The 13997-nt window shown below is 36.7% G+C and overlaps 1 protein-coding gene across 1 annotated transcript in view; it reads left to right on the plus strand.

The window, feature by feature from the left end:
• The first annotated feature begins 251 nt into the window (after nucleotides 1–251).
• The window catches only part of LOC104619099 (lipase member H-like), a 19877-nt gene continuing 6131 nt past the window's right edge, over nucleotides 252–13997 (plus strand). Inside the window, exons 1-7 of the mRNA XM_010284873.1 lie at nucleotides 252–326; nucleotides 3527–3903; nucleotides 5553–5661; nucleotides 8192–8293; nucleotides 9725–9814; nucleotides 10971–11138; nucleotides 12756–12848. Of these exons, the coding sequence (XP_010283175.1) occupies nucleotides 278–326; nucleotides 3527–3903; nucleotides 5553–5661; nucleotides 8192–8293; nucleotides 9725–9814; nucleotides 10971–11138; nucleotides 12756–12848 (988 nt within the window). The 5' untranslated portion in view covers nucleotides 252–277. The remainder of the gene's footprint in view (nucleotides 327–3526; nucleotides 3904–5552; nucleotides 5662–8191; nucleotides 8294–9724; nucleotides 9815–10970; nucleotides 11139–12755; nucleotides 12849–13997) is intronic.

The following is a 13997-nucleotide window of genomic DNA, read 5'->3' on the forward strand; positions in this document are numbered from 1 at the left end:
CTTACGTGTAAATCTGCTGATAGCCAAAGAGAGAGGGAAATAGATAAGAAACCAGTCCCAACCCTCAAAGACCAGAAACCACCCTACCTACTGAAGTCATTCAATAGGAGGAGTCATGAATTGCAGAAGCTTGAGTACAGCTTTGCTTTCTGCTTCCTACTCTACATGTCACTTCATTTGTGGCATTCAGTTAGGTTAGAAATCTAGCGTACTATAAGGAAACACTAGATTTGCCACTTGTCTGTGGATATTACCTATTGCTTTTCTCCATTTCCACATGCTGAAATGGTGTTTCTTCATCTGTTTGATATACTGGGTGAAATCAGGTAAGAACCGTGAGCTTAGTCTTTGCTATGTAGTCTCTTGGCTTTATTCAAGCATAGAAAGTGAATATTCCTTCATTTAAATTGATCTAAAGATTAAACGTTGTGAATTATGCCTAATGGAGCAGACGATTAGTAAAGAGAATTCGATCACTTTGAAGCTGAGATGTAGGTTTTCATTTTAAAGTAAATAGAACAAAGCCTGATACTTTATCTCTGGCTGTACTTTGCACAGAGACACACTCAGGTATGTGCACTTTGTACAAAGACGTAATTGTGAAATAGTTTTAACGTATTAATGTAAGTTTATTGTTTGTTGCTGATTTGATAGGTTGACAAGTTTTCAAGTTATGCATTATGCTTTAAATAGCAAAATTGTTACCAAAAAAACAATGTGCACTTAAGATTTTGCCCTTTCCAACCACAGAAGATACTTAGAATGTTACAAACATACACAGGACAGTTAAAATTGTATATTAACTGAGTTAAACTGCATATGTAACTGCCCAACCCTGATCTGCATGTTCTGTCTTTACAGAAGAGTGTATATGAGTACTCCCACAGGTGTGCACAAAGGGCAGCTGGGTATTCCTTCCAGTAATCAATCAGAAACAAGAGTTTGAAAAACCTCCTCTCGATGACTCCTTGCTAAACAATTCAAAGTATTAAATCTATGAATCTATTTATAGTACTTATCTAATTCCACAGTAAAGACATCATCTTTTCTGTCTTCCTCTGTTTATTTTTCAAAGAATAACTTGTGTCATTTCACAGCCATAAGTAAACAAGTTGTTTCCCTTTGACATTTGCCAGCTAGTAAATAGGTTTCGTCAGTTAAAATAATTTCCTTGTGATAAATTTCTCACCTCCATGGACCAGACTGTGTCTCTGGTTTATGTCACTGTCATTCCACTGGCTTTAGAAAAAAGAATTCTTATTTCTGCCAATCAAATGATAACAAAACAAAACAATTAAATTGATATGGAGGAACACTTCAACAATATCGTAGCATGAATCTTTAATATGTTAGATATGCAGGAGTGAATTATAAGGATCAGTGATTAAACTTGGATTTAAGAACAATATTAGGCAAAAATGAAGGAGTTTCATGTTGTAGCTTTGAGTCTGAATAGCAAAGATATAATGAAGTGGCTGTTTATTATCATTTAGCTTTGTATCTGACATTTGTGTAATAAATTTCTATTCTAGTTTTATTGTCATATGTCATTATATGAAAATTAGAGATTAAATGTGACACATTCTATTAACATCTCAGTATCATGTCACATGTATGACATTTTACCAGGTCATATACCATTATTTTCCTTAAATTCAAGGCAACTGCAGCTGAACAGCTCTTAATTTCAGAACTTCTTGGATAAGTCTCAGCAATGACACTGAGATGTCTCCCTGTGTCAGTAGCTAGTTAATAACCTTTCCACTAATCTCAGTAAACATTACTTAAATGATTCAGTGTCCAAATGAGGAGAACTGTGATACTTATTTTGAAATGTAGATAAGTCTAACTTTTCCCAGATGGAATATTTGTAGCTATTGTCATAGGTGATGATAGGCATGAAACTTGGTCTGGATGATTTGAGACAGGATGTTTCAGGCCATTTCTAACACTCTGTAACTTCAACCCTGCTCCATTTTGGAAATATCCATGATTTTTTGTGATGTCCATTCCAGAGGTGACTGGTCTAGTCATTGTAGATACACGGTTTGGCCTAGAGGTGATTGGTCTAGTTCCCTAAGTGGATTAGTGTCTTTACCAAATGAAATGCTGTACTTCATATTGTTTAGCTTTGTTTAGATCTGCAGTATAGTATCAAATACATTTTTCAGATACCCTGCACTTGCCCTTCGCAGCTTCATAAACTGGTGAGGGCTCTCTGTCTGTTGCAGATGTGCAAATGTGGTGGATTCAGTTCTGCCTGCTAGCCTCTTGCTGGGAAAAGAAGAGCTAGAACTACCTCTCCTATAACTCAAAAATTCTAAGAAATTTGGGTTAGTTTTTTATTATTTTTTAAGGAACTGAGTAGGTGCTATTCCTCTTCCTATTTTTGCTTTCTTGAAGTTGACTGACTCTTGTGTTACACAGCTGTTGATGATGGAAAAATTGAGAAAGCTGCCATCAAATATCAGGTAAAAGCCTGTGTAAAGTAGCGTAGCCCACTAGAAGTCAAAAGATTGGCCCAAATTTCTTTGGCCATAAACCAGCTAACACCATAGCAAAGGTGAAGGGTCCATGCAGTAGAACTGTGACAGGTGTCAGTGTTGTGCCCAGAATCCTGAAGGAGCATATCCACACAGTATGACCTCAACAGCTAAAGGATACTTTTTAAAGTGTTAACTTTTCATGTTGATAAGTTAACAGGGGAAAAATTAATTCTTTTTAGATTCTTCTCAAAATCTCCATCCTCTTGTTGATCCTGACTATCTGCAGCTTAACGTTGTATATCATAACTGACCAAGGTCAGAAATGCTAAATACTACATTTTTGCTTGTGCCTTCTGTACATTGATGTTACAGACTCTTACTTTTTCAAACTCAGAACAGGATCCTTTGTTTCTTCTTTCTTTGTTTCTTGGTAATGGTATCCTGATGGTGATCCAAAACCAGGGAAGGGTTCTGTGTCATCCTGTACTGTCAGGCAATTGTTTCTTATTGCTAGATCAAGCAATAAGGCCTAAGGATTAGCAACTTCGACACCCTGGCTGAAAGAGGAAGAAACAACCACAGCAGTCTTCCTGTTTATACAACACACACTACTTGTGAAAAAATTCTGAGAACTTAAATTTCATGATTAAGCAAAGGATCTTATCAACGCGGACCACTAATTTGTATTTGTTATGGAGAAATATATATGGTTTGGGAACAATTAGAAGGGTTAATTTTGTGTTTGAAGGGTTCAGAGGAGCATGGTGGTATCTGCAGGGTCTTAGTTAAACCCTGTCTCCTTGTTCAATGCACATTCTAGCACCTCATTCCAAACGTCTGGAGTGGATGAAATGGTAGTTCTCCACTTTTACTGGGAAAATGTGGAAAGAAAACTGAAGAAGGCGTATTTCAGGTGGTCTGACTCATGAAATGACAATCTAACATTTTCATCTTTTTCAGATGAGGAGGAAAAATGTCCTGGGCGTATTTCAGGTGGTCTGACTCATCAAATGACAATCTAACATTTCCATCTTTTTCAGATGAGGAGGAAAAATGTCCTGAATTTACAGATCTTAATATAGGCAATGCTTTGTCTGGAACAAAACTCCAAGTTCAGCTACTGCTATACACAAAGGAAAATCCAAGTTGTTCTGAGAGACTCATTGAACATAATGTTACTGCATCCAAGTACCTTAATATCTCCAAGAAAATTGTCTTTGTTATTCATGGCTTCAGACCAACAGGATCTCCACCGGCATGGCTAGGTGACATAAAAGAGTTTTTACTGTCTTCAGAAGATATTAATCTCATTGTAGTTGATTGGAATCGTGGTGCTACAACTGTGAATTATATAACTGCTGTTGAAAACTGCAAAAAAGTTGCAGAAATACTGAAGAACTATGTTGATCAGATGCTGGTAAGGCAGAGAGTTGTATCTGTTCTGAATAAGTTTAAATAGCATAGTTTGGGTGGGAATGGATATTTAAAATACATCTAAAGAGAAGCCTAGTGAACAATATCAAATGACATTTCTTTACCAAAGTATTTACTAACTTTGCCTGCAGTTATTACTGCATATCTTTAACACCAGCTGAGTTCTTACTATCCTTTCATTGAAGTATGTCTAAGAGTCCATCTGATTTCTTTAGCCAGCTGGAAGTTTTAGGTCTTCTGGAAAGAATGAATGCACCAGTGGGGAGGTGAAATGAGAGATGTTCAAATAGTATGCAGCATTAAAATTTTACAGAAACATTACACTACTTTTTTCACTATTAAACTACTGTAATAAATGATTGTAAATGAAAAAGAAATCACTGACAGAGATATAAATATTTGTTCCAAAATAATATAAACTTCTTAATTCTAGAGGGAGTTGTTGAAACAGTTCCTGATGCCAATGTCTTAATTGGGCTTTAGATTTATTGCTTAATGAAATGAACAAAACATGTTATTTGATTTATGGCATTGCTAGATTTATCACTTGTTTTTTCTTCTATACTCACCACTTCTTTTCCCAGCCATTCTCAGAAATTTTGAATGCTGTGCAGTAAGAAAATGTTTGTGTGGAATTTGAGTAAAAACCCCATCATTTTAAGAAAGGATGAGGTGAAAGAAGAGAGACCCTATCAGAATCTGCCCTCTGGGACCAGATGTAGTGATAACAATTTGTAATTATAACAGTAAATCTATTGTTATGGGATAGAAAAATAAAATAGGACTGTAAGAACAGTCTCTAATCCAGAGTGGGTTAAGAAGGTGTATTTTGCAAATTTCTTGATACAGATTTGTGGTTAATTGCTGCTTACAGATATGTCTGGCAAAGCAATGACTGCAGGGTCGTGCTTGGGCCGATCTTGTTGTGCGAGTCATCAAAGTGGTGGTGGGGGGTATGTTGTGTCCCACAGCTATCAGTTTCATACTTGCAAGCTGTCATGAGGCCTTTGTTAATTCGTTTTGAGATGCATTAATATTTCAGACCCCACATATCATCCCATCACTTTGCAGAGATTCTAACAGTTCTGCTGATACTATTTCAGAGTTCGGTAGATTTTGGGTTTTTTTTTTAAATACTGCCTACTTTGTAGAATGGGCATCTTAAGGTTTTCCTGCAGGTGTGCATTTGGCACCATTATTTAGCAGATCTGTCTGAAAGGACATCCCTATCCCTTGAAAGGATAACGGAGGGGGAGATAGATTTTTTTTTTTACTAGTTCATAGTTTTGGTTTGTCTTTCTTGTATCTGATGTCTTCCTCTTCCCTCCCCATGCTCCCTTTCTAATTTGTGTAACAGTTTGAAAGAAATGTGACTCAAGCTTCCTTTTTATATTTTTCTAGTCAAAGAAGTTCATAATTATTACACTGTTTAACTAGTACAGAATGTCAAACTGAAAAGAACTTTGTAATTCCCATTTGTTTTTAAAGTTAGAGAGATAGAAATATACCTTAGAGTGGTGGCAAAAAGTGAAAAGTTTTGTTTTCAAGTGGAAAATCACTCTGCTGATGTCTGTTCAGTTAACCATGTGTGTGGTTGTGCCTTTGTTCTTGTTTTTTTTTTTCCCTTGATAGGTAGATGGAGCTTCTCTTGACACGGTGTATATGATTGGTGTTAGTCTTGGGGCTCATATAGCTGGTTTTGTTGGCCAGAAGTATAATGGCAAAATTGGCAGAATTACAGGTAAGGCTTTTAAACCCGATACACATATTCTAATGTACCTTGTATTGTTGTCATAGTTGTGAATCACATAGATTCTAGCACTGAAATATCGACAACTGAGAAATGATTATTTAGTAACATACACAAGGAAAAATATATCCCTGATAGAAGTTCAGAAAATTGCAAAAGTCTGCCGTCAAGACATAAGTTACAGCTGAAATTTTCTAACCTGGTTACCTCTAGTCTCTCTAATGAAAATTGAGTGCTGCATCCAAATGCCACTTAAGTTAAATGACATAGTACCTGAGTTTCTGTCTAGTTGATGGAGCAAGTCATGTCCTTCGGAAGGGAAGTTCAAAAGCTCTTGATGAGACCACAGGTGAGACCACAACAATTTAGTTTGAGTTTGAGGTATCTGAACACGATGCAGGCTTTAGTACGTCAAGCTATCTGCTACAGGGAGCTTAAATCAGGTGTCTAGCCCATGTATGGATACTGCAAATGTTACCTCATGCTTGTGACATCGTCAGCATTGTCATCTGCTGGAAGTGGTGCATACAGTGAAAATTGGAGTACTGTCATTTGGGTACATCTTTCAGGACCAGGGTTGCACGAGGTTTATGATTAACTTTTAGATGCTGGTTCCTAGGGCAGAACCCACAGTGCTAATTTGGATGCACAGGCTCCAGATACTTCTTGTGGTGAAAGTGCAAAACTCACTGCAGCCAGCGTGTTGAGAAGGAAGTTTACTAAGCTATCAGAAAAGGTGCTAAGGGGAGAAGGAACTGTTGGATCCTGACAGTGTTTTGGATTTGAGAGAGCAGCTTTTTTCAGGCTGAAAGGAGGCGGTTACCTCTCCTTGAGATTCATAGCTCAAAACACTCTCTTCAGAGTACTTAAATAATTTTTTTCCCAAAATGTGAAGAGGAGCCAGTAGTCAGCCTTAAGAAAGGGAATTAGAGACTCCTCCCCTTTTAGTACAGTAATCTTAAAGTCAGGGCATTTTGTGAGAGTGTGATAGGCTCCAGCTATATTCTTTTTATTAAGAATACTCATTTCCACTTTACACAATTCCCTAGAGTTTGATAGCGTCACTGATTGGAGACAGTCTTGATTGTAATGCTAGGCTAGCAGGTCTGTGCCCTTTCTGTACAGTAATTGGGAGCTAGGAGATCCATGTAGTTTCTGAGGTCAGATGCTCGCAGGTAGTCCAAACACATAAGGCTCATAACCTCTTAAGTGACTGTTTTGATACTCTTTCTTTCAAAAAAGTTGAGCAGATGGCCCAAACTGATGTTGGAAAAATGAAATTTAAAAAAAAAGGAAGAAAAACATTTTTTCTTCTTCACTGTTTGGAGGTTTCTGAAATATAAAACTAATTAGTGGACTGAAATGATGACCTTTGTCACCTGGGGTACTATGAATGTGAATTCTTGGCATTCCATGATCCCCTGTGATAGTTTGGGTCTTGGTTATCCTGATCTTGAGAGAAAGCCTTTCTAGACTAGTTCTTAAAGAACATCTGCCAGTTAAATCGTAAGACACATTTGGATAAGCTAAGGTCATAGTACGTCCCTGTTTCTCAATCAGTGAGAATGCAATTAGAAGTCATTTAAGTGTAGGAATATCTTTTGCCATGACAGTTGTATTTTCCATCCTTGCTGCTTTTTCATTTCCCCTCTTCGTCTGTACTTTTGTCGTCAAGAAAACAGAAGCAGAGCAAACCTCAGCTAATGATTTCACTTTCCTGTGAAAGACAGAAATTACCATCTTGAAATTCACCAGGGCTGCACAACATAATTCCCTATCCCTGAAATTAATGAGAATATGTATTGTTTATGTTTTAAATACACTAACACCCAAATCCCCTCCTCCTTGATACAAAGTTGGACTGATGATCTTAGACGTCTTTTCCAACCTTAATGATTCTATGAAGGTGCTTCTTGTGGATCTCAGTTGGAATCTCTTTCGTCACAGCTGAATTTTTATTTGAGTAAAAGATTTCCATACGTCCTTCAGGTGAAAATGTGGTTGAAAACTAGTGTTTTACTTTGTTGTATATAACAATTGTTTTTCTATAAGTAATTTCAACAACAACTGATAAAGTGATTGAGGCATGTTCGAAATTGTCTTCATCCAAGATGCCTTCATTTTGTGTTCTAGTGGTGAGAGTGGTTATATTGTGTGTTTTGTTTTTATGAAGTACATAATAGTTATGGTGTTTTCTGGGGAAAAGGACAAAATTAATAATCCTGATTTGATCCCTAATACTGTTGGCTTATAATTCATCTGGAGGACTGGAAGATGTGCACAACTAATTAGGGAGAGAGAGAAATTCAAAGATATGAGTTGGTCAGTGTTGTGGTAGGAACCCTTGCTTTGCTTAGCGAGCTGAAGAATGGAAACTTAAGAATAATTGTGCTGGGTTTTATTTTTATTATTATCCCAGGAAAATGAAGAGTCATTGATGAATAATGCTCAGATGTTGGTCTTGTATATATCTGTAGAAACAGACCCCAGGGTTTGTAATGCTAGTGTTATTTTCATTTAGGTCTTGATCCAGCGGGCCCTTCATTCACTCGAGAACCACCAGAGAGGAGACTGGATCATACTGATGCACAGTTTGTTGATGTAATCCATTCAGATACTGATGGTAATGACATAGCCTTAACTTTCCTATTTCAACTTGAGGAAAGGCAGGAGAGCAAAAGAGAAGGGATAAGCTGTTTCAGTAACATCCCAATAGTGCTGCAGAAGTATATTTTGTGTTATCAGGTGGACTCCTGTGCTGTTGCTTTCTAACAATGTCTATACTTTTGAAATCATACTGTATGTTATTATGCTTATTCAGCAAGAAATTGCAACTCGACTTCACTAATGACTTAAGCAGTGACGGGCTGTTTTGTTCAGTTCTGACATGAGTAGCCATGTTATTGAGTGAGTGAAGTTTCATGACTGAACCTGAAAATATTGAAAAAACTTTTATGTCCAACAGCTAGCTGAAGGCGTATGTATATAACCATGTCATCATGAGTCCGTGTAATGTCATGCAAAAGTAGAAATTGCACCACTGTCATTTATGTCTTGTTTGTTATAGTATATTCCCTCTGCATATGAAAAAAACAAGTCTCCACATTGAATAAAGCATGCCTATTGCATTAATTTATGATACTGCTATTTCCAAAATAGTTTAGCATTAACATTCTTCTGCTGTGCTAGTGTGTATGAACATAGAGGTTGTAAGCACATGATTATCACTGAATTAGTCCCTTCTGAGACAGCCAGTCTCAGCTGTATCATGTTAGTACACTACCGAACCACTGCTTAAAATTCTAAATCACATTACTGTAAGGTTAAAATGAGGAATGTTGTAAAGTGTGCTTCATCCATTCTGTATTCTGGTTTAATTTTTTTCTCCAATCCATAAGTAACCCTTTCAAACCTACCATACTTGTCCCATTATTTGTGTAGTTTCATATCAGGTTCTTTAATAATATTAAAAATTAGGCATTTTAGTATACAAATTTATGTGTAAAGCTGTAAAATACCAATTTTTGTAATGTTCCAATTATGTGAATAAAGATAGTGTGTGGTAAAAGGAAGGTAGGTCAGACTGAACTAAATCTTACTCATGGTCTTTTATAAGACAGATATAGATTTTTTCTACTTTGATATACTGCTTATATTAGTGTAGCTCAGAATCCTATGTCACATGCAAAAAAATCTTACTCTAATGAAAATTACATTGGCAGAGAATTTTGGTTGCTGGAGAGAACATGAATTTCTTAAGTTTCTTTGTGCAAATAATATCTCAGCTACAGCACTGAATAATTGCTTCTGTTCTTTCCTTTTTCTTTTGTGGCCGTAGGAATCTTACACAAATTTGTATACATTTATGTAGAGCATTTTACATGTGTATAATTTTCTTAAAAAGAAGAAAAGCCATGGATTTTAACTCATGACTATGAGTAGCATAGTTGCAAAAATTTTATTAAAGACCTCCATGTTATTTTGTAATTAATATAATGGTAAATAATTGCATAATTCTGTTTATGTTTTTTTGATTCATGGTGTTTTTATTTAGCACTAGGTTTCAAGAAACCATTAGGAACCATTGATTTCTATCCAAATGGAGGAATGGATCAGCCTGGTTGTCCACAAACAGTATTTAGTGGTAAATAAAAATGTATTCAATTATTGAGAAAAGAGTTCAAGAGCAAATCAAAAAAGGTTAAACTGAATTCAATGGACACTGCACATATTTGGTAATATGGGAGCTGAGGGCATTGTATTCTTTCTTTTCCACCCCCACTCAGAAAATGAGAAATAACAAAGACATTTGATATCTTTTTTTTGAACAAAGATCTTCCTGTAAGCATATATATTCCACCATACCATTATTATTGGTATGATGGACTTCTATTATTATAATACATATACAATCTCCATTTCGTAATCATTATTTTTCTGTGTTTATGTATGGCTAGGCATGGGGGAAGATGTTGTGTACAAGTGGTTTGGACAGCATCACTTGCATATGACATGGAAGGCAAGGCTTTCAAATCTTCACTGTGTCTCAGGTTCCTCCTGATTGGCAAAGGTGGACTAGGTCTTGGATGGGTCTTTTAGGCTCTAGGATGAAAACAGCTTTATGACATAATCTTTTGCTGCAGAAATTTGCTTATATCAACCTCTGTAAATCTTAGGCAAGGTTGCTGACCATTGTTTTTGTTTACTCTTTTTGGATATATTTATGTGTGTCTAGGTTTCTATTACTAATGTGCACAGTGCTGCTACAAATTAGAGCTGCTACAAAAGCATAGGGCTTCCACATGTGTGTCTGTGAGTATGGAAGAATCCCTTAAGTCTCAGGATCATCTTCATCTGTACGATTCTCATAGTTTGTTTTGCTAGGAAAGGAAGGAATTTATTACCCCAGAAAACTAGAGAGAAGGATCTCTGAAGTATTCCTCATGGTAATTTTTCTGCCAAAACATTCTGCTTGGGCTGCAATAGGGCAAATTTTAACTCAGACTCATGCTTTATAAGAAGAAATTCTGTAAATCTGATAGGATTTAGTGGACAACTTTTTTCATATAAAACCCTGTAGACTTTTCTCTGTACCTGTAATATTCAAAATAGTGTTCAATTTCTTCTTCTTGTGTGTGTGCATCCATATTTTACACTTGGTGGTCAACTAACCAGAGAATAAAAGCATGGCTAACTAAAAGAACGACTCAGGTAAATGGGATTACTTTGATAACACCTTTTATTTCGTGAAGAAAAATGATTACCTATTCTTCGTATATTTCGTTTTTTCTTTCCTGAAGGACTTCAGTATTTTAAGTGTGACCATCAAAGATCTGTCTTTCTCTTCTTATCATCTTTGAAAAGAAGGTGTGACATAATAACATATCCCTGTGACTCTTACTTGGATTACAAGAGAGGAAAATGTGTTGACTGTGAAGCTTTCCAACCAATGTCCTGTCCGGTACTGGGTAAGTGTTATGATACCTGCTCTGGGCTGGGTGAGATTTTCTGGGAAATCCAGCCTAGCTCTTTCTGGAGCTATTCCAGAGATCTGTAGTACTGTGTTAAGGGATCTGTAGAGACTGATCGCATGCAGAACTGCATACTGTTTAAAGTAGTTTAAAGTTTACGGCTTTGTCTGCTTTATAATTATCCCTGTTAGACACAGGTGCTGAATGTTCCTAAACTTTGATCATTATGCTTTCCAGTCTGAAATGGATTCAGTGTATTTCCTTTCTACAGAGAAACAACTTCTACTTAGTTCAGCACTTTAGGCTTTCACAGTGTGTTATCATCCCTAGAGTACTTGTGGTTTTTATTTAAGAGTAATAATGTTGATAGCAACTTCATGGTTTCTCTGGCTCTTCTTTTGGAATCCATCTTTTATTTGGAGGGGGTTTTAGTTGTTTGCAGTTTTATTGCTTTTAGAGAGGTTCTGGGGACAGTTTAAAAAGAGCTACAATAGTGTGAGCTACAACAGTGTGAGCTACAACAGTGTGAGCATTTCCTAGTTGACAGGGTTTTCTTAAGAATGAAAATTTTAAAATATTTAATTAGAAGTTAACTTTCAATTCATACCTTGTCTTTTTTACATCCTTGTATTAGGATGTACGCCCTATATTAGTTGGATCAGGTTTAAAGAAAAAGCATAGATAGGCAGATCTGTATGCTATTTCTTACTAAAACCCAACTATAACAGGACCTTATAGTAGGGCGGGAAGACTCCAGGACTTCCTCAGCACGGTTATTAGCCATGCCTGATGCATTTACATGAGCTAGAGGTGGAGAAATATTTGACTGGTCAGCTGTCACTTTTTTTTTTTTTTATATAACCTTAAAACCTATGAAGAAACAGCAGGCAGCTGAATCTGGGAACAGAGGAGAAGCAACATCCTTCTACCACAAGCTTTCCTGCTTGCCGCCTTGCAGTGGCAGCTCTGCAGCTTAGAACTAGCCCTCGTTGTCCAGTCTAGGTAAAGAAATCAAGAAGGAGAGAATGGGATCAGCTGTTATAGAAACAAGGACTGTTATCAAGCCCCAAAGACAATAAGCATAGAATTGTATAACCCAAAAGTTCTTTCTACCTTACATCCACAGGCTTAGGAGGTGTACAAAGTATGTAACATTTTATTAAATAATATCCACAATTATAGACTAAAGGGTTTAAAAATATTTACTTTAATGATTCAAAAGAGAAAGGAAAGAATTTTATCTAATGTGAAGCTCTTCTGTAACTGTTCTCTGCAAATATGTGGGCTACTTTTTTGTGTTTGTTTTTATTACCTCTTCAGGAGTTTATAAGCGCTATTTCTTAGAGTTAGTACTCTAGACTAAATAGACTCCAACTATTACATTATGACAATTTTAGTGATACTAATATATTAGAAGAATGAAATACTTGCATACTGCATTCTATTATACTCGGGGGATTCCTGCATTTTCCATGTCAATTTACTTTCTCAGAGTATATTTAAGAAAATTAAAGCCAAATCTGTCACTTTGGGTGAGTTCTCTTTTGTGTAATTAGATGTTTATCATGATTTTGCTAAACGTCTGAAATGAAATATTTCAACTCTGGATTTCAGGTTATTATGCTGATAGATGGAAAAAACTGCTAATCCCAAAGAGTTCACCAACAAAAGCTTATTTTGATACCTCGGACCAAGACCCATTCTGCAGTGAGTGACTGAATACATACATAACAAGCTCTTTATGAAATGTTGTGGCAGTTGTTTATTAGCTGATCTGGAGTGAAAGCATGTTAAAAGTAGGAAGTTACTGTTAGCTGTTGTGCAAAATGGTGTAATAAACCATGAGCTGTCAGTTCACGGACTAGAGGAAGAAGAAGAATGATTGTGGCAGAAGAGTAAGCAGTATGTGAGCTGAGAAAGAAATGTGACTTTGAAAATAATGGGATGGACTGCCAAGAGGAAGAAGGAAGCCAGAAAATGAAAATCAAGAGTCAGGGAAAAAGCTGCACTGAGAGAACCTGCTTAGGTGGGATCATTGCTGCCATTTTCAGTGAACAAAAATGGGAAGCAAGACTACCCTGCGTGGGGGACAAAAAAGAGACACCTCTTTTTTGGATAAAAATGTTCCACCTCAGGAGGAGAGCACCCCACAGTCAACTAAAGCTACTCCAGCTTTTAAAAGTCCATGTCTCCCTAGGAGTAAAACAGTGGAGGGAAAACTTAGCTGACTATTTCAGGTTTATACTCTGTGGGAATGACTTAGCATGGCATGGGTTTTAGCTGCAACAGTTTAGATGTCTACCTGTCCATGTAGATGTCCAGTTTAAGTTCTCATCCAATTTCTGTTTTTATTAAAAGACTTTACCACCATAAGCTAGTGCTAACACACTTTTCTAATTGGTCATGTTTAAGATCCTTTGATTTGGGGTATGGGGATAGCATTACAGGGAATTCAAGTGAAATCAAGTTTTCCCATTAGCTTTTTCCATAATCTTGACAAGTTTTGTGACCAGGGACTGAATATCTCTTTTTATAAGTGGTAATCATGCTTACTTACATCATTGTTTCTTCCAAAGGGCCAAGGAGAGGTTAGCAAAGGTGTGATGGATTTTACATAAAATAACTCCTATTCCCAGAGGTCTTTCAGCTCAGCCCAAACCTGCTACCACTGTTCTCCTCTGCTTCTGTCTGCTTGGGCTTTGCTCTTCCATACTTTCAAGGCTGCACAGGCCGCAAGGTCTGTCTCCTCATTTGTTCTTCTGGGAGAAAAATACAGCTTTTCTTTCACTCTAACAGATACTAAAATCTGGGCATTCATCAAAAATCCAACCAGGCAGAATTCTGATGATGGGAAAG

This window comes from Phaethon lepturus, unplaced genomic scaffold (genome assembly GCF_000687285.1).
Source record: "Phaethon lepturus isolate BGI_N335 unplaced genomic scaffold, ASM68728v1 scaffold5664, whole genome shotgun sequence".
Lineage (NCBI taxonomy): Eukaryota > Metazoa > Chordata > Aves > Phaethontiformes > Phaethontidae > Phaethon > Phaethon lepturus.